Below are 21300 nucleotides of genomic sequence, written 5' to 3'. Positions count from 1 at the left end.
AGACATAGGTAACAGTGTGGACAAAGAAAACATAATAGCAGAAAAACATTATTCCCTACTATGCAAAAAGAAGGATAAAAATGGGGACTATAGTCTACACATCTCCTAACTCTTGCCAGGCCCAACATGCTGAAAAGGCCTGCCACTGTCTCCCCATATGAACAGCAAATGAGTAACCCTAAAATATTTGGGCAAAAATGCAGGGTTACAGAACCTGCACTGGAACTACAAGTCCCAGCAGGTGCTGTGGCAGGCAAGCCACGTTGCTGCTAGTCCCATAGGAACTGTGAGCCACAAGTTCCCTTAGCCGCCCCTGTAGTGAGAGAAGGGAGCTGTCCGCCGGGCCTGGTGCTGAAACAGAGACTGCATGGAACGCACAGATACACTGTAACTATAACCTGACTCAGAGGCATGTGGCAGATTTCAGACACAATAACCCCCCTCTGGGGCAACTATGAGATGAGAAGAAAGCATTCAGCAGTGTAACAATGACAGGGCAAAAAGGGCCAGGCCTGTGGACATTAGAGACTAGGGTCCAAATCTTACCCTGAGTCATCCTGACACATTGCTCTAGCCACACAAGGGTCCAATGTCATCCAAGGCTTCTCCCTGAAGGGTTAACAGACACCCCTGTCCCTATCCCCACAGGGGACACGATTTGGTCTGGGTCCCATCTGGCTACACGTTTCCTGTCCCTCCCCCTCCTCTCCACCTCCTAAAAGTCATATTGATTCAGCTCTTGGGTACAGAAGCCCCTTCAGCTGTCAGAGCACCCCCCTCAATACCACAACAGCACCCCTGCAGGACTGGAGATCTGCTCTAGCAGGGGGACCCTCAGCCAAGATCCCCCCCTAGCCAAGGGGGGCAGGAGAAGGGAGGGGGACTTGATCTTGTAGGTGGGAGAAAGCTGCACCTTTCCCATAAGACACAAGGAGGTGTATCTGAGCATCGCAGCATCCTCCAGCAGACTGCACAGTCAGGGACCAGCGCTGCTCCATCTCCCTGGGTACACAGCCACTGCAAGGAGAGAGCCCTGGCTAGGGTAGACTGCAGGATGCCGGCTCTTCATGCTTTCTCCACGGTGCTGCTGATCCTGGCTTCTGTGCAAGGTGAGGGGCATGGCTGGGACCCAGCAGAGTGCTGCAGTGATACATGAGTGTGCATGGGGGAGCCTAGATGTATAAATCATATTTTTAATGCATCATGCACTGCACAGAACATACATAGCAATCCTTTGCATCATGTACAGGGGTGGGGGCAGGGGGCTAACATACTGACACACAAACACATGTGACCGAATACAGATTGGTATGTTCATAAATATATGCATTCAGCTGTGTATCTATGGATCGTGGGAGGTTTTAGTAGGGGGCATAGATCAATAATGTACATGAATCTGTCGCTAGGTACTTCCAATGTTTTTCTCCTATTAGATCTGGGGCTTTATATATACATAATGTTCATTGTGTGTGTGTGTGTGTGTGTGTGTGTGTGTGTGTGTGTGTGTGTGTGTGTGTTGTGTGTATATATATATATATATACATATATATATATATATATATATATATTTATACACACATTAATATATATATATATAAATATTTGTGTATGTGGTATGTGCATTAGAACACGCAGTATACATTGGTTTTCGCTCATGCCTATAATGCTTGCAGCACAGTGGGAAAAAAAGGCCAGTGGCTTCTTTTGTCTTTGTGAATACTCTGTTGCATATTGATGCCTATTACCGTATTATATGTGCATGGAAATCTATCGTCTTCTAGTCATGCGTTGGCAATACACAGCATGTGTGGTTATTGCATTAGGATGTATGGGTACATATATAAATAGATGTACAGACAGGGAGCTGGTGATAGGGTGGTTGGCGAACAGCATCGCCGCTCTGCGTGGCTGGTTGCATGTGGTTGCTGGGGGGAGTTGGGATACGCTGCAGGCCTGTGCGGCCAGGACAGAGTTAAACGGTGGCTGTACACACCAGGAGCAGACAGTGTAACGTGCCTGTCTCTCACTGGGCCTGTCTCCCAGGAGTTAGGTTATCTTGCAGTATTCCGCCCTGCCGTCACCTCTGTGACAGATAATTTAATCACGGCTGATCATCCCAATCCTGTCTCTTCAATCATATCTTCATTGCTGACTTGTCTTCTAGCCTACTCCTGTCTCCTCACTCTTTAGTATACACCTCTTATTGCTTTCTGTGCCCCCCTCCCTATTTATTCTCGCCTCCTCTGTCATAATATATATGTCACCTCCACCCAGCGCTGCCTTATTGCCTTGTGTTGTGTCCCTACCATGCCTGAGAGAGAGAGAGAGAAAGAGGAGGGGGATATAGAAAAGAGAAAGAGAGAGAGAGACAGAGAAAGAGGCAGGGAGAACGATAGCAACAACAGGCGAGAGACAGAGGGATAGAGAAACAGATAAGGAGGAAGAAGAGAAGGGAGTAGGGGAAGACAGAGAGAGAGAGAGAGAGACTGGGACGCAGAGTGAGGGTGGAAAAAAAATAGAGGCCTATTTATCACTGATCGGATGCTCGGTGACCTGGCCGCGATATTACAGAATAGCATTGCAGTTGCGATTATCCTGACGCCATGTACGAAAGAGCACCTGCATGGACGGTCCCTGCGATGTGCTCAGAGTGGTAGCGGGACTCCTGTGCATGCATGATCTACTGACCACACATGCGCGGCGACCATTTCTGGAGAGGGTTCCGGAGGAACCCTATGCCGGCTAATTTTGCAATATGAAGCCCATAGGTTACAACGGGTTAATGCCATCTTCAGACGGCGTCAGCTGCGAGGAACAAATGCCGAAAAGGGGAAAGCTATGGTGGCTGCAGCTGCTGTCGGAAATGGAGAGATATCTGCTGCGGTTCCTCTGTCATACTTATTAGTGATACAAAATATTTACGGCTAACCCAGTAGAAAATGGGTGTTTTCTGAGAATTTGCCGCAAATATTTACTGATAGTAATAGAGTAATAGAGAGTGAGATAAAGAAAAAGATGGTGAAAGAGGGGGAGAGAGGGAGAGAAATCAAGGAGCAGATTCTACCTTGAGCTACTCAGTTAGCGCTGTCCCACGCATTTCGCCACAGATGGTGCACTTAATGTGGATCTTTCCTCACAGCCGCAAGAGTTGTAAGGAAATATCTGCGTTAAATGTAACCCCTGGGGCTTGTCGCGCATGGTAACCTATGGATTCTGGGCACTTAATGTGGAATCTATGGGTTATTGTACATTAGCTGCCGGGAAATTGCCTAAACCCAGAACTTTAACTGCGCGTTAAACCCGCATCTTTATGAATCTGCCCCTAAGTGTGTCTGCAGGGGATAATATGGATACAGGTGACATACACACACTAGAAATCTAATATTCATTTTACAGTATATTATCAGTCAACTTACTCAAAGTGGGACCAGCCATTTTGTGGGTGGAGCCTCCCCCCCGGCCTCCCAGGAACATCACAAACTGCCTTATGATGTCACTAATAACTAGGGAACCGATAAGCTGCACTCCCATAAATAAGAGTACAGCCAACAACATGCCAGCCTCCAATGCAGTATGGTGACAGGGACACTGAGCACACTGGAAGCATTACAGGTGTCTATGTCAGTGTACGTACTCTGGAAATGACTCTGATGAGGTTGGTATTGCACAGGCGCAGGGAAGCGGCTGTGCAATACGTACAATAAATATTCTAATGCAGCAGGAGGCGCCTGTAGGAAAAATCCAGCATCTGCGATCCCAGTGTTGCGTCCAAAGATGCGGCATCAGATCACCGTCGCCACCGATGGTTGCAGCTCTCGCCCAGGCCGCGTAAGCCAAAGCTTACTCAGACTGGCCGTTGGATCCCTTCTGCCGGATCTAGGAAGTCTGCGTCTAAAGATGCAGACCCTGGGCATCACACCCCCAATTTGTAGAACGGTCCAGGTTACCGCCCCTCCCCAAACACCGTATTCATGCTGTGGCTAAGGGGGGACTGTGAGCTATCACACAGAACCTGTTCTGCATTTGCCATTGGGCATCTGGGCAACTCTAATGATCCTCAGGTTGCCCGCCACCGTTAAGTTGCCGTGGCCAGAGAATCTGCATCCGCCGAGGCAGTCACTGGCTTCAGCACGCTCTGCATCTCAACCCCCAAGCCTGACAATCAGGCTGCAGCTAGCACCACACTGTGAGCGGGACCGCAGCACCATCGCATCGCATGCACACCGCGGTGCCAGTGTGTGTATAGAAAAAATAGCAGTCAGTTGCCTCCAAAACATGTCTGAGTCCGGGTATGAATAAGCCCTAAGTACGGCTGTATAAGGGGGAGCATAGCAGGGATAATGGGTAAATGGATGAAAGGACAGAGAGTCTACATGTTTACAGAGTAACACAGTCTTTGGATTCGGCCCCACAGGACTGCCGCTGCTGGATGAGGAGGCCACAGAAAATCCCGAGTTGTTGCACACATCACCCCTGGGGCGCTCAGACCCAGTCTCCCTGGAGCAGCTCGTTCACCAGGCTGTCATGAAGAAAGACTTTCTAGGACAGGACACCTTCTTCGCAGGTGAGATAAATGAATATTGTTTTGTTCTACAGAATGTCTGCTTCTAATGCATCTCTCCCAACCGTCCCAATTTAGGCAAGGCGGTCCCAATTGATTTATTCAAGGGAGGGAAGAGAGTGTTGGGGCATCCTAGTGCTTTGGAAGCGCTAGGCATGCCCCTGTAGAGTGGTACACGCCTGTGTTATGGACACACCCCCTGCATAGGTTATAGCAACCCTATACGTGTACCAATTTATAATTTCCCGGTGTTGGGAAGTATGTTTACATGTGTAGGTGACTGGTGCTTTGCAAATCAAAGTTTTTTTTTTAAATACCTGGTTTTGCCTTTTAAATGATTGCTCGTGAAACAACAGTGCCCGTGTCTCATAGGCTATAACGTTTCTACCCCCATATACATTCCCACTCCCATATATCTTATACCCCTTTCACATCTCTAATGCCGGATCCCACCCGGGAATTGGAAACGGGTCCTTCCCAGGTGGGATCCGGCATTGGAGACTCTCCTACCCCTTTTGCTGGCTTCGTCGATTGCCATAGCGGCGGGGGGCGGAGCTAGCGGCGGGGGTGGCGCTGGGAGATGAGCTCATCTCTGCGCCGCCTCTCCCTATCTAGTAAACGGGTCCCGGGTCAAATCCGTTTATGCAGCCACTGACCCGATATTCAACCCGGGAATAACACTGCTTATAACCTGGATTGAATTACCGGGTCAGGCGACCCGGAAATTCGGACTTGGCGCTTTCACACCGCACACTGACCCGTGTCGACACGGGTCGATACCGAGTTATTTGTGTGGTGTGAAAGGGGTATCAGATAAAGTAAAGCTGCTATTTTAAGTGCATGTGCATCAAATGTTCTGTTTTACTGATGGAAAGAATATGCCTGCAATAAGTAAATAATTATGTATGTATATATATATATATATATATATATATATATACAATGTAAAGAAGGTAGCCGCACTCAGAGGCTGTAATGGTCAAAACTTGTATTCCACAAAGATACCAACGTTTCGGGGAACAAAACGTCCCCTTTGTCAAGGTGAACAGCATGCTGTTCATCTTGACAAAGGGGACGTTTTGTTCCCCGAAACGTTGGTATCTTTGTGGAATACAAGTTTTGACCATTACAGCCTCTGAGTGCCGCTACCTTCTTTACATTGTGTTTTATCCATGATAGAGGGCACCGGAGCATTATTGCATTTTTTGAGGGAGTTGCGGTCCGCAAATGACATTATATATATATATATATAGGACTGTGCAAAAGTTTTAGGCAGGTGTGGAAAAAATGCTGCAAAGTATGAATGCTTTTAAAATTAGAAGTGTTAATATTTTATTTTTATCAAGTAACAAAATGCAAAGTGAATGATCAGAAGCGAAATCTAAATCAAATCAGTATTTGGTGTGACCACCCTTTGCCTTCAAACAGCATCAATTCTTCTAGGTACACTTGCACCCAGTTTTTGAAGGAACTTGGCAGGGAAGTTGTTCCAAACATCTTGGAGAACTAACCACAGACCTTCATGCTAACAACTCCCTCAGTGTGTCTGTGGTCGCGCAGCATTGCCCCCATAACTGAGACGCTGGAGCCATTTTATCTGCGTACAGGATCGCAGGCGCTACCTGAGACATGCCATGAAAATGGTTGCGGGACACCTACGTTTATGTCGTCACTCCACGGTACCGCCCACAAAACAGTTGCTTCCAATCACTTGTGAGCGAATTCTCAACGCATCTACAGTATAATCGCAATTCAATTGCCATGCATGCGACTGCAGCAGTGATGCATGCGCAGACCACCGATAATCGCTCAATCAGTATAGCGTGCCACTAATAACCAGGCCCATATTCGGTAGGCGCGCTAATTTTTGGGTTATTATTTTCCATTTAAGGCTCCGCAGTGAGTTCCTGTTCATCCTATATGAGGATCTGTAAGATTACAGGTATAGCCAGATTAAGGAGGTGTGGGGGGGGGGGGGGGGGAGAGATGCAGGGCATACTGTACCCGGGCTCCCCTTTGTCAGGGGGTCCCCCGTCCAGAGCACACTGACATGACTAGCTTTCCCTCTTAAGCAGCAGCAGAACCAGCAGCCAGAATGCCAGCAGGCAGAACCAGCAGCCACTATGCAGTGCAGGCAGAGACACAGGAATATCATGTTTCTTAAACTACCGACAGAAGCTTTCTGACCAGAGGAGAGATAGGAGGGTGGAGAGAGCTGTAAGCAGTGCGGTATGGGGCGGTACAGCGTACCAGTAAGAAATTTCCAGCCGGTAAGCCATACCGCCGGGCCGTCCACCATACCTGCCTCCCGCTGGCTGCTGTGTGAGGGGAGGAGAGCTCAGCGCAGCGCCTCTCCAGACCCTCAATTCTCTGGGATGGATTGTCCAGTCTCCGGCGGCTGTGGCGGCGGCGGGGTGAATCTCATAAAGCACCGGTTTGCTAGCCATGGCTCCTGATTGGCTTCTGGTCTGCGAGCTCTGATTGGCTAACGAACCGGCGCATCATTTGAGATACCCGCCACTGGAGCTGCAGAGACTGGACTTCACTCACGAGCATTGAGGGGCAGGAGAGGCGCTGCGCTCTCCTCCCCTCACACAGCAGAAACAAGAGGCAGCGGTGAGCAGAGGAGGGGGGGGGGGGGGGCGCTGTATATCTGGCACTGTGGGGGTCATTTCTATATCTGGCACTGTGGGGCAATATATATCTGGCACTTTGGGGGCATTTGTGTATCTGACACTGTGGGTCAATGTATATCTGGCACTGTGGGGCAATGTATATCTGACACTGTGGGTCAATGTATATCTGGCACTGTGGGGTCAATGTATATCTGGCACTGTGGGGGCATTTGTGTATCTGGCACTGTGGGGGCATTTATATATCTGGCACTGTGGGGCAATGTATATCTGACACTGTAGGGGCATTTGTGTATCTGGCACTGTGGGGGCATTTGTGTATCTTGCACTCTGGGGCAATGTATATCTGGCACTGTGGGGGCAATGTATATCTGGCACTGTGGGGGCATTTGTGTATCTGGCACTGTGGGGGCATTTATATATCTGGCACTGTGGGGCAATGTATATCTGACACTGTAGGGGCATTTGTGTATCTGGCACTGTGGGGGCATTTGTGTATCTGGCACTCTGGGGCAATGTATATCTGGCACTGTGGGGGCAATGTATATCTGGCACTGTGGGGGCATTTGTGTATCTGGCACTGTGGGGGCATTTATATATCTGGCACTGTGGGGCAATGTATATCTGACACTGTAGGGGCATTTGTGTATCTGGCACTGTGGGGGCATTTGTGTATCTTGCACTCTGGGGCAATGTATATCTGGCACTGTGGGGGCAATGTATATCTGGCACTGTGGGGGCATTTGTGTATCTGGCACTGTGGGGGCATTTGTGTATCTGGCACTGTGGGGCAATGTGTAACTAGCACTGTGGGGGCAATTGTGTATCTGGCACTGTGGGGGGCATTTGTGTATCTGGCACATTTGTGTATCTGGCACTCTGGGGCAATGTGTATCTGGCACTCTAGGGCAATGTATATCTGGCACTATTGGGGTCATATGTGTATCTGGCCCGCCCATATTTGTATCATGACCCCAGTTTCATTGGCTCATTTTCATTTGGCAATGCTAATTTTTTGGCACGCACGCCTTAGGCGCGCACACACACAGAGTACCTATAAGACATTTTTTCTACTTGCACCACTGGCTGTAAGTGACACAGGGATCCCAGCTTCTCCTCCTCCTGCCCTGGGTTTCTGAGTCATGTATAAACTGTTATGCAACTAAACCATATGGGTCTAGAGATAGAGACACACACAGAGAGACCTCCTGAGTCCTGTCCCAGTGTGTAAGTAGTACAGAGGCTGCTGCTATTTTTGACAAGATAAATTATTTTATTTTTCTATGTGTATTTTAAGGTTAAGTTGTCTTTGTTCCTCTACAAGAAAAAATAAATAAAATAGTTGTCTTTCAGTTAGGTGAAGCTATAAACAGTACCCAGGCATTATTAAACTATTAGTTAAAACTAATATACACCATTGGTTTACATTTAATATACACAATCCATACCTCCCACCATGACCCATTCCAGGAGGGACAACATGCTCTCTACCTGGACTTCCTTCTTAATTTATGATTGCAATCACCTGTGTTGAAACTACCTTATCAGTTAAATAGTTCAACACAGGTGACGCCAATCATATATTAAGTGGGGAGTCCAGATAGAGAGCATTTTGTCCCTCCTGGAATGGGACATGTTGGGAGGTAAGCACAATATAATATTCATACTCCACCGTCTATCAGGGCACTCCCAAGACTTAATCCGGCCCTGATTACAGGCACCACATATGGCAAGTATATACTGATCCGGATCGCCAAACTATATACTGTCTGCCATTGCATCACTGATCTATCACTCTTGGTGGCTTCATGCTCACTTGTTTTCATTACATGTATTATTTTCATTATATATTGCATTTCCTTTTATTAATAATACATTTACAGTAATACCCACAGGCATTAACGTAAGACTGATCGCTGCATAGTCTCCACGTATTCAGGCGTCTTCCCACTCACTTATTACCATAATCCGTTTTACAATATAGCAGCCCCCACCCTTTATTCGCTCTCCCTTCCCTTTGCACCTTCATGTTTGTATGCAATGGCCGATGTTCATGCAACGAGCGGTTATTGGCGGACTGCGCACATGCTGCGATCGCACTAAGAACTTAAGGGCCCTACACACTTGTCGACCCGCCGCCGAGCTGCCCGACGGCCGATACAGCCGGCGGGCGACATGGTGGCATGGGGGGGGGGGGGGAGTAACGGGGGGAGTGAAGTTTCTTCACTCCCCTTGTCACCTGGCTCCATAGCAGTGCATGCTAATATGGACGAGATTGTCCATATTGGCCTGCATGCATAAGCGACGGGGCACCGGCGATGAACGAGCGCAGGGCCACGCATCGTTCATCGCTGGTGACGCCACACTGAACAATATGAACGTTCATATCGTTCAGTGTTATCTGCCAGTGTGTAGGGGCCATTAGAGTGATTGACAGGCAGTGGCCGTTTGGAGGTGGTAACGGGGAGTTAAAGGGGAGTGCTTGGGAAAACGTAGGAGTGTCATGGCAATTTTCGGGGTGTGAATCTGCCGATGGATTCATGAGCGTACGTGCAAATACATGGCGTCTGAGCCGCCATTGCTGTGGCCAGCCTGCGTAGCCATAGAGGAACCCTTAGCTTCAATGTTCTCCGTAGATGGGTACAGCCCGCTAATGTGTACACAGTTGGGTATGAGTTTGCGATGGCTCCGGGGGTCTTCTCTACTCATTCGTAGCCTAGAAAATTGCACTTTTGGTGCAGATCTACATTAGTTACACATCGTAAGAGGAGGAGGGAACTTGAATCCAATATTCTGACTATCGGTAGTACGATGTTTGAGTTATATTGTGCGGCAGGCAGTGGTAATTCTTCATTATTCCAGCGATGCATCACTCAGATTCCTGTATCATTTATACCACAATAAACTGGATTCAAATGAAAGGACAGAACTTAAAGTCATTATGCACTCCTATAGTTGCTGCCCCTGCACCTCCCTGGCTAGTGAAACACCAAACATTGCTTCTCTGTCCTGCCAGCAAACAGTTTACTGTGTAATGGTGATGTGCATGAACGTGGCACCTAATCTCACTGGCCACATGTTTGAGGTGTGCATGAACGTGGCACCTAATCTCACTGGCCACATGTTTGAGGTGTGCATGAACGTGGCACCTAATCTCACTGGCCACATGTTTGAGGTGTGCATGAACGTGGCACCTAATCTCACTGGCCACATGTTTGAGGTGTGCATGAACGTGGCACCTAATCTCACTGGCCACATGTTTGAGGTGTACATGAACGTGGCACCTAATCTGACTGTCTGCAGGTGTGAGGTTTCCATGAACGTGGCACCTAATCTCACTGGCCACATGTTTGAGGTGTGCATGAATGTGGCACCTAAACTCACTGGCCACATGTTTGAGGTGTGCCTGAACGTGGTACCTAATCTGACTTTCCGCAGGTGTGAGGTTTCCATGAACGTGGCACCTAATGTCACTGGCCACATGTTTGAGGTGTGCATGAACGTGGCACCTAAACTCACTGGCCACCTGTTTGAGGTGTGCATGAACGTGGCACCTAATCTGGACACAGGTGTGAGGTTTCCATGAACGTGGCACCTAATGTCACTGGCCACATGTTTGAGGTGTCCATGAACATAGCACCTAATCTCACTGGCCACTTGTTTGAGGTGTGCATGAACGTGGCACCTAATCTGACTGTCCGCAGGTGTGAGGTGTCCATGAATGTGGCACCTAATCTCACTGGCCACTTGTTTGAGGTGTGCATGAACGTGGCACCTAATTTCACTGGCCACATGTTTGAGGTGTGCATGAACGTTGCACCTAATTTCAGGTCTCGTAATTGAGGTTCAACCTTCTGTACTCCATGGGCCAAGTTATTCCCCATAACCGAGCAACCTTAGGGGAAAATTAAGCACAACCTATCGATTTGCAGGTGTGGTATAATAGCATTAGAGACAGGTGTCCCTACTATAAAACCAGGAATAATGGGAGCTATGCATCTATTGGCTGGTGGCCTATAACTGTCTCAGTGCCTTATACACAACAAATGCCATGTTATTGTACAGTAGGATAGCTCTGAGTATGGTGGCTGCTCTGCATATAGGGAGTCACTTGTTCCTCACAGCAGATACTGGTAATGTGCTTTCATGTACGTGGATCAGGCCGTAGCGGTACATGTCATCATTATGCGAAATTACAATGTGGCAGTGCCAGATTACAGGCCACATGGACCCGGGATTGCAGCGATCAAGGATCTATTGTGAGAAGCAGAGGGGCTGTGTGTTCAGTGCTGTGTGGGTTTGGCCAGTGATGTGTGGGTGTGGGCAGTGCTGTGTAGGAGTGACTAATGCAGTGTGGGTGTGTCTAGTACAGTTTGGGTGTGGCCAGCACAATGTGGGTGTGACCAGTGCCATGTACACCCCCTGCACTGTCAGCCCCAATGTCTCCCTAAATGCATAAATGTAGAGAAATTGCATCATTTTGTTAGGAAAATAGAAATACAATATAAATACTTATGATATATGGCTGACCGGGTGGCTTGTTATTTTTATGTGGAGGCCTGGAGCTGTAGTCCCATTGGGCCCATTGTAATCTGGCCCTGCAATGCGGGTCACTGCACCCATGTGATAATGTTCTCATTCTGTTGTATCACTCCCCACGTTCTGCAATTTGGGCTGAATTGAAGATAATTGGTGTAAAAAAAAACCACTTTTAACACAGATTATCTAATAACCCGAGATGTGTCGTTAAATAATTTATTTTTTACCCAAATTATAGCAGCTGGAATAGAATTTGGGATTAACAGGAGCAGCATATTATTACACTGGTGGAATGGGTCATGTTTATACGGCTGCACTGGCGACTTCACGGCGTTAAATAAGAATTTGCCGGCTGAAAGTGTAAAGGGCGTATGTAGTATGTTCCTATTCCTGGTGTCAGGGGAGGTGTATCTGCCACGGTTACCTACTCCTCACATACCTCTCTGGAGGATGTGAAGACTCACTACAGAGATGGAAAAATAATAATATATTAAGTTAATTATTTATCTATCTCAGTCTGGACTGTCTCCCACCTGTCCTTGCAGTCTTCACGTGACCTAGTTACTGTCAACCAATAGTGTTCGACCTAAGTGTGGTTGACCTTGCATACCACACCCGTTTCAACTGGCTTTCTTGCAAATTAAGTGGCGCATATTGGGGGTCATTCCGAGTTTATTGCTAGCAGAAAATGTTGGAAGCGCAGCGATGATGCAAAAAATGGCACTTCTGTGCATGCGTATGCGGTGCAATGTGCGCGCGCGACGTACTTTCACAACGGCCGATGTAGTTTCACACAAGGGCTAGCGAAGCTTTTCAGTCGCACTGGCTGCCGCAGAGTGATTGACAGGAAATGGACGTTTCTGGGTGTCAACTGACCGTTTTCAGGGAGTGTTCAGAAAAACGCAGGCGTGGCAGGAAAAACGCAGGGCGTGTTCGTGACGTCAAAACAGGAACTGAACAGTCTGAAGTGATCGCAAGCGATGAGTAGGTCTGGAGCTACTCTGAAACTGCACAAAAATATTTTGTAGCCGCTCTGCGATCCTTTCGTTCGCACTTCTGCTAAGCTAAAATACACTCCCAGTGGGAGGCGGCATAGCGTTTGCACGGCTGCTAAAAACAGCTAGCGAGCGATCAAATCGGAATAACCCCCATTGTTTGGTCACTTTATTACTGTACACGTATGCCTAACGTGGGCCATACATCTATTCGCCAATTCCCCGATGCCGACGTGATATGCTGATCGCCGCACTCCGATGATGGTGATTTGAAGACGGAGTAAGCATGACAAGCAGAAACATAAACAGAATGCCATAAAGTATTTGTGTCCTAACCAAGCAAACTCCATGATCCGTCTCACTCATTTTTTTTTCTACTTCTATTATTATGTGTTTAGCCAGAGTTTCTCAAACGCAGTCCTCGAGGCACCCCAACGGTCCAGGTTTTCAGTATATCCATAGCTCAGCACAGATGGTTAAATCAAATTGACTGAGGTCCTAATTAAGTCACCTGTGGCCAAGCCTGCATATACTGTACTTAAAACCTGGGCCATTGGCGTACCTTGAGGACCGCGTTTGAGAACCTCTGGCCAAGCCTGATTAATCATCTCTTGTGAGTCATCGGAAATATTTAGTCAAGATTCCCATCCAATAAGTCTAATGTCACTCTCATCCTGTTCTGCCTGGTCACAGTGCCGATCGCAGTCATTTCCACTGTGCACAATTAAAATCTTCTTGCAGTTCCATTGCATAAACGTTGCAGCACTTCTGAAGAACACTGTAGGTTCTTTGCCAGTCCTGTTATGTCATAAATGGGGAATAAGACAGCAAAATCAGTTTCAGAAACTTCAATCACATCCATCATCGTACCTAGGAAGATAATGAACATGCCTAATTGCATGAAGTATATATCCTAATAAGCTGACGAATCTCTTTGTAACAATAAGTCAACTTGTGCCCCACAAATAAACCAGTATCCCTGGCAAATGCTAATACTGTGTGCTAAATCATAACCCGTTATATGCACGGTCTTATTACCAAATGAAGCATTTAGATATCTCCCTACAGAGACATTACATTGACTGTTTCCCAGTGGGCGAGTTCCATTGTGTACAGAACATATGAAGCCAGAAACAGAAGCCGCTAATTACAGATGCACAGTTTTGCAAATTCTTGGTTCTGTTCCCTACATTACATTTATTTATAGCAAGAGCAGAAGGTAATAGTAGAATTCTAGTATCATAAGGGATGTTTTATTTATTTATTTATTTTTACATTTATAACCAGTGGCAGATTTTACCTAGCGGCTGAAGGGCTGCGGCACCCCAGTAAATTCCCCCACTTGAAGTGAGCCGTGCATTGACTTCATTGGCAGTGGCTTACCATTGGAAGCGCACTCTGCTAGTAACTCATCAAACGGGTATTTTCTCCCCCGGGGAATGCTGGTCCTGATTGAAAAAGAGCTTCCAATGAGGAGCCACTACCCTGCCAGTCTGTGGTGCATAGGAAAGGAGGCGTGGCCATATATTACACCCGTGTTCTCGTCACATTGGGGGCTCGTCCAGTGCTCAAGCAGCCGCTGGGTAGCCCCCAGCCTCTCTCCAGTCTCCCCATGCCGTGTGGCTGCACCTTGACACCATCCGAGGGAGTGAAGACAAAATAGCAGAGTAGCTCAGCTGTTTTGGTGTCGCCCCCTCAGATGGTGTCACCCGGTGCAGCCTGCATCCCCCCCAGTGACATCACTGCTGCCAATCCACCATCTCGACTGGGCTTCTGTAGAGATGCAATCATAAGGGCTACATTCACAACACTGACAAACATAATGCATAGTTGCCGACTTAATGGCTGCCCCCTCTTTACTGGGTAAGTGGATGGTGGGTGGCTGTGGGAGACTTGCCCACTTTCCCTTGGGACCGAGAGCTTCACCAGATTTTTGGGAGCCTCCCGGCTATTCCGGTGGAGTAGGCAAGTTTGCATTATGTTGGCACCACAGTGTTGAGAGTAATGATATCCACATTGATGAAATGTCTACAGGTAACATATTAACGACTGGCAGAATGTCGACACATTCACAATGTCAAGATCTGAAATCTTAGAGGAGTTTGACGTGAGAATTAGAGCTCAGTAAGAAAGGGCGATGGTCAGAGGTTGGTCCACTGGCCTCATTATAAGATCCTAGGGCAGTAATAGTTCTAGAAGAGGGTGGAAGTGACAGTGTCACAACATGGGGGTATTTGTTGTTCTTTTTGGACATTGTGCTTTCCATTGCTTGGGTGGTGAATTAGGCCTTCGCACTTCTCCTACACTCTTACTCCAACTTACCCAGGTGACACTGCCCCAGGAGCTGGTTTACATCAGCCATTTATAACTATTACTTAATGATGTGGGGCTCCTCTCTAGTGTCAAGGTGACCTTCACCTAGATTCCATAGGTCAGTAGGAACCAAGGGGACACTGCTTAATTCACACAGGCTCCTGACATGGGAGAAATATTCCTTATGGTCCTTTTATACAAAGGGTTGAGGTCTTCAAGAATGGTAACCATGCTTCTCAGTCCCATAAAGTTCCTCTAGTCCAGGCCTGGTTAGAGATAAGACCTTTACCATGATAGCAAATCCTTTTCTGAATCTGTATGACCATTAATTTGCCCTACTTTTCTATTCCTCTGTAGTATTACACCGTCCTATATAACAACAACACAGACTAATGCAATAAGAGCAATTCCTACCAGAAACATGGCTTAAAAATGACGATCATAAATTCTCAGCTGCTTCTGAATCTGGCCAATCAGGGCACACAAAGGTCTGATGTAGGTATCTCTGGGCGTAAGATCAGGAGGCGACTTACCTCGTCTGTGGTGTTGGGGGTACACCCATGCATTGTCTTGCTCGCTACTTATCATTCCTTCTCCCTGCACCTAAAGCCCACAAGCCATGGTCCAGAAGGTTCTACAAAGTTAGAAGGACAAGAGTCAGATATACTTAGATCTCAGATGCGCAACCTGTAAATTGTTCGCTCCGGAACAGGGTATCCGGACTCCAGGCCAACACCAATAAGGTCGACACACCTTAGGTCTACACCTGAAATAGGTCGACATGAACAAGGTCAGCATGCTAAAAGGTCGACATGAGTTTTTAAAAAATGTTTACATTTTTTGAACTTTTTCATACTTTCCAATCCACGTGGACTACAATTGGGAACGGCAGCCTGGTCTAAGTGCAGCGGTAGCGGAGCGAGGCACCTTGCCCGAAGCATGGCGAGTGAACATGGTGCACTAATTGGTCACATTACGGAGAAAATGACACCCAAAAAACATAAAAACTTATGTCGACCTTTTTCCACGTCGACCTTGTTCAAGTTGACCTTTTACCCATGTCGACCTATTTCAGGCGTCGACCTTGGTGTGTCGACCAAGTGGTGTCAACCCTGAGTCCCATACCCCCGGAATAGATACACCCAGCAATTTTCAGACATTCCCCACTTTGGGTGGGTGGGGTGTCAGGTTGGGAGTATTTATAGCATGAAAGTAAAAATAAAAATATGACCTTTCGCTTATTATTCCTATGCTATATGCCGAAGATTCTTCAGATAGAACGTTGGCAATTATAAAAGTCTCCTGTATCAGGAGAAGAGTGCAGCTGGAAAACCAAACTGTGTGCCGTGGCTCCCTGGGGTGCCTCGGGACACTTGCAGGGGTGCACTGGGTTGATGGTCCAGGACCAATTCATATTATTCATGGTCAATATAATAGGTAAAACCAGTGCTGGTGGCTGCCAGTCATAAAATATGAGGCCAAACAGAAGCAAATCTTGTCCCTCACCACACAACTGACCCTAAGGATGACATATAAACGTGATCTACTTAATGTAATATTTATTTCTAAATTTCTCAATAAGAAATTTTTGGCCTAGTGGTGCCGTGAAAAAAATTCTGATATTCTAGGGCGCCGTAATTCAAAAAAGTTTGGAAACCACTGTGCTATGCACAAGAATTTCAGGACTGGAGTTGGGCTCTGTGACTACTTATACTATTCGGTTGATGTAATCCTCTGGCGTCTTGCAGTGGCCTGCTAACAATCTCTTCAGACAGCTCCTAGAAAAGGTCATGGTAATCTATCCAGGTGACAACCTCATTTTTTCCCACAGTCTGGGCAGCAAACATAAATCTAGTTTCGGGTAAATTAAAAGAAATTTGGATTATTCACTGAAAGTAAAATCTGTGTGTGTGAGGTCACAGAGGACCCGCTTCTCGGTCACGTGACTGTGTGTGTGAGGTCACGGAACCCGCTTCTCGGTCACGTGACTGTGTGTGTGAGGTCACAGGGGACCCGCTCCTCGGTCGCGTGACTGTGTGTGTGAGGTCATGGAGGACCTGCTTATCGGCCATGTGAGTGTGTGCGTGAGGTCAGAGGACCCGCTACTCGGCCATGTTACTGTGTGCGTGAGGTCACAGAGGACCTGCTTGTCGGCTGTGTGACTGTGTGTGTGAGGTCACAGGGGACCAGCTTCTCTGCCTTGTGACTGTGTGCGTGAGGTCACAGAGGACCCGCTTGTCGGCCATGTGACTGTGAGCGTGAGGTTACAGAGGACCGGCTTCTCTGCCATGTGACTGTGTGCGTGAGGTCACAGTGGACCTACTTGTTGACCTTGTGACTGTGTGCGTGAGGTAACAGAGGACCCGCTTGTCGGCCATGTGACAGTGAGCGTGAGGTCACAGAGGACCGGCTTCTCTGCCATGTGACGGTGTGCACAGTCATACGGTCAACAAGCAGGTCCTCTGTGACCTCACGTCACAGAGGACCTGCTTGTCGGCCGTGTGACTGTATGCGTGAGGTCACAGAGGACCTGCTTGTTGACCGTATGACTGTGCGTGAGGTCACAGAGGACTGGCTTCTCTGCCATGTGACTGTGTGTGTGAGGTCACAGAGGACCGGCTTCTCGACCTTCTGACTGTGTGCGTGAGGTCCCAGAGGACCCGCTTCTCTGCCATGTGACTGTGCGTGAGGTCACAGAGGACCCGCTTCTCGACCTTGTGACTGTGTGCGTGAGCACAGAGGATCTGCTTCTCGGCCATGTGACTGTGTGCATGAGATCACAGAGGACCCGCTTGTCGGCCGTGTGACTGTGTGTGTGAGGTCGTGTGACTGTGTGCGTGAGGTCACAGAGGACCGGCTTCTCGACCTTCTGACTGTGTGCGTGAGGTCACAGAGGACCTGCTTCTCTGCCATGTGACTGTGTGCGTGAGGTCAGAGGACCCGCTACTCGGCCATGTTATTGTGGGCGTGAGGTCACAGAGGACTTGCTTGTCGGCCATGTGACTGTGTGCGTGAGGTCACAGGGGACCAGCTTCTCTGCCTTGTGATTGTGTGCATGAGGTCACAGAGGACCCGCTTGTCGGCCATGTGACTGTGTGCGTGAGGTCACAGAGGACCGGCTTCTCTGCCATGTGACTGTGTGCGTGAGGTCACAGTGGACCTGCTTGTCGGCCGTGTGACTGTGTGCGTGAGGTCATAGGGGGGTCGCTTGTAGGCCGTGTGACCGTGTGCATGAGGTCATAGGGGGGTCGCTTGTAGGCCGTGTGACTGTGTGCATGAGGTCACAGAGGACCAGCTTCTCGACCTTGTGACTGTGTGCGTGAGGTCACAGGGGGGTCGCTTGTAGGCCGTGTGACTGTGTGCCTGAGGTCACAGGGGGGTCGCTTGTAGGCCGTGTGACTGTGTGCATGAGGTCACAGAGGAACTGCTTCTCGGCCATATGACTGTGTGCATGAGATAACAGAGGACCCGCTTCTCTGCCATGTGACTGTGTGTGTGAGGTCACAGAGAACCCACTTCTCTGCCATGTGACTGTGTGCGTGAGGTCACAGAGGAACTGCTTCTCGGCCATGTGACTGTATGCATGAGATCACAGAGGACCCGCTTCTCGACCTTGTGGCTGTGTGCATGAGATCACAGAGGACCCGCTTGTCGGCCGTGTGTCTGTGTGCGTGAGGTCACAGAGGACCCACTTGTCGGCCATGTGACTGTGTGTGTGAGGTCGTGTGACTGTGTGCGTGAGGTCACAGAGGACCCGCTTGTCGGCCGTGTGACTGTGTGCGTGAGGTCACAGAGGACCCGCTTGTCGGCCATGTGACTGTGTGCGTGAGGTCACAGAGGACCCGCTTGCCGGCCTTGTGACTGTGTGCGTGAGGTCACAGAGGACCGGCTTCTCGACCTTCTGACTGTGTGCATGAGGTCACAGAGGACCCGCTTGTCGGCCATGTGACTGTGAGCGTGAGGTCACAGAGGACCTGCTTCTCTGCCATGTGACTGTGTGCGTGAGGTCACAGAGGACCCGCTTGTCGGCCATGTGACAGTGAGCGTGAGGTCACAGAGGACCTGCTTGTCGGCCGTGTGACTGTGTACATGAGGTCACAGTGGGGTCGCTTGTAGGCCGTGTGACTGTGTGCATGAGGTCACAGAGGACCCGCTTGTCGGCCGTGTGACTGTGTGCGTGAGGTCACAGAGGACCTGCTTGTCAGCCGTGTGACTGTGTGCGTGAGGTCACAGAGGACCTGCTTCTCGGCCATGTGACTGTGTGCGTGAGGTCACAGAGGACCGGCTTGTCGGCCATGTGACTGTGTGCGTGAGGTCACAGAGGACCAGCTTCTCGACCTTGTGACTGTGTGCGTGAGGTCACAGAGGACCAGATTCTCGACCTTCTGACTGTGTGCGTGAGGTAACAGAGGACCGGCTTCTCTGCCATGTGACTGTGTGCGTGAGGTCACAGAGGACCGGCTTCTCGACCTTCTGACTGTGCACGTGAGGTCACAGAGGACCCGCTTCTCTGCCATGTGACTGTGTGTGCGAGGTCACAGAGAACCGGCTTCTCGACCTTGTGATTGTGTGCGGGAGGTCACAGGGGACCCGCTTCTCGACCTTGTACCTTTGTGCGTGAGGTCACAGAGGATCCGCTTGTCGACCATGTGACTGTGTGCATGAGGTCACAGAGGACCCGTTTGTCGGTCGTGTGACTGTGTGCGTGAGGTCATGCAGGACCCGCTTGTCGGCCATGTGACTGTCTGCGTGAGATCACAGAGGGCATGACTCTCGGCCATGTGACTGTGTGCGTGAGGTCACAGGGGACCCGCTTGTCGGCCATGTGACTGTGTGCGTGAGATCACAGAGGGCATGACTCTCACCCATGTGACTGTGTGCGTGAGGTCACAGGGGACCCGCTTGTCGGCCGTGTGACTGTGTGCGGGAGGTCACAGAGGGTATGACTCTCAGCCATGTGACTGTGTGCGTGAGGTCACAGGGGACCCGCTTCTCTGCCAAATCGCTTCTCTGCCATGTGACTTCCAAGGATGGCTTTGACATGACCCATCTTAAGGTACAGATTGGTCTCAGCCTATGAGCCATACATCAGTGCAGAGACTTTCAGGTTTCACTAATTCTTGTTGGCAATGTGACAGGATGAAATCAGATGATATCACAGCACCGGACCCGGCATCCAAATATTACCAACTCCCGCCTCCTTCATCACTGAGGTTGCCGCATCCCCATTGTGTATCAGGAGATATTTAATTTCGGTAATCCTTTAAAATTAAATATGACATCCTTGTATCTCCTTCTCCAGAAGGTTCTCTTCCTCAGGGGCCAATTATGACACTGGGAATCAGGTGTTATTAGCAACTGAATGGGCCTTGGGGGAGTGATAAGAATGAGACGCGCACACACGACTTCGGTAACGCCGATTGTAAAAATTTGGAGTATATGTTAGAGATATTAGGGGAGATGTATCAAGCCTTGGAGAGAGTGGAGAATTTGCCCAAAACAATCAGAAACAACTATCAGCTACTGTCATTTATCTAAGCCAGTCCTTGAAGCTGATTGGTTGTTTCGGGAAACTTCCCCAGTTTATCTCTCTCCCAGGCTTGATACATATCCCCTTAGAAATGGCAGGGGGCTGAGTGTTAGGTGCAAATGAATGGGGAAGAGAGGGGGGGAGCAGTGACCATTCTTTGAGCACCAGACCGACTGGCAGACTGATGAAGGTCCCTTTGCAGCTGACATCGTTAATATACTGTCAATATAATGGAATTATGTCACAGTGCAGTAACAATGCTTGTGCTCCTACAACAGGTACAACCTCTGTTCCGACCCGGGCTGCCCCCGTGTCCTTGACCGAAGACCTGGCTCCAGCGGGTGTCAGTGAGACCTCCGGTGTCCTCACCACCGCCATCGGTGGGGCGTTCTCCCTGCCCCCACCTCTCAGTACATTGACACCTCCATCACCAGCACCAACCGGAGGCCCGGGGCCCTCTGCTGAAGGGGAGGAAGAGACCACGACCACACTCATCACCACAACAACTGTAACTACGGTACACAGTCCCGGTAAGAGTCACGGACATGGATATTTCATCTAATATCTAAATGTAACTAAACAATAAATTAAAACCATTAGGTAGATCCTGAAACAAACTGGTATAACGCCTCATACCGGATATGACTTCTGCATGAAATCGCCTGTTGAAATCTCAAAAAAAACACTTATTCTGGACTTGATAGATACAGTGGGGTTTCAGTAACCGTC

The 21300-nt window shown here is 48.8% G+C and overlaps 1 protein-coding gene across 4 annotated transcripts in view; it reads left to right on the top strand.

The window, feature by feature from the left end:
• Nucleotides 1-685: 685 nt before the first annotated feature.
• SEZ6L2 (seizure related 6 homolog like 2) overlaps nucleotides 686-21300 on the top strand; it is a 174366-nt gene continuing 153751 nt past the window's right edge. Inside the window, exons 1-3 of one of the 4 annotated variants that reach the window (XM_063935260.1) lie at nucleotides 686-1109; nucleotides 4415-4564; nucleotides 20850-21101. In XM_063935260.1, coding sequence (XP_063791330.1) covers nucleotides 1055-1109; nucleotides 4415-4564; nucleotides 20850-21101 — 457 coding nt within the window. In that variant the 5' untranslated portion in view covers nucleotides 686-1054. The remainder of the gene's footprint in view (nucleotides 1110-4414; nucleotides 4565-20849; nucleotides 21102-21300) is intronic. The other 3 variants (XM_063935258.1, XM_063935257.1, XM_063935259.1) reach the window with 3 other exon arrangements.

Source organism: Pseudophryne corroboree, chromosome 7 (genome assembly GCF_028390025.1).
Source record: "Pseudophryne corroboree isolate aPseCor3 chromosome 7, aPseCor3.hap2, whole genome shotgun sequence".
In the NCBI taxonomy this organism is placed as follows: Eukaryota; Metazoa; Chordata; class Amphibia; order Anura; family Myobatrachidae; genus Pseudophryne; species Pseudophryne corroboree.
The sequence above is the reverse complement of the archived record's forward strand: the minus strand, read 5'-3'. Positions and strand labels throughout refer to the sequence as shown.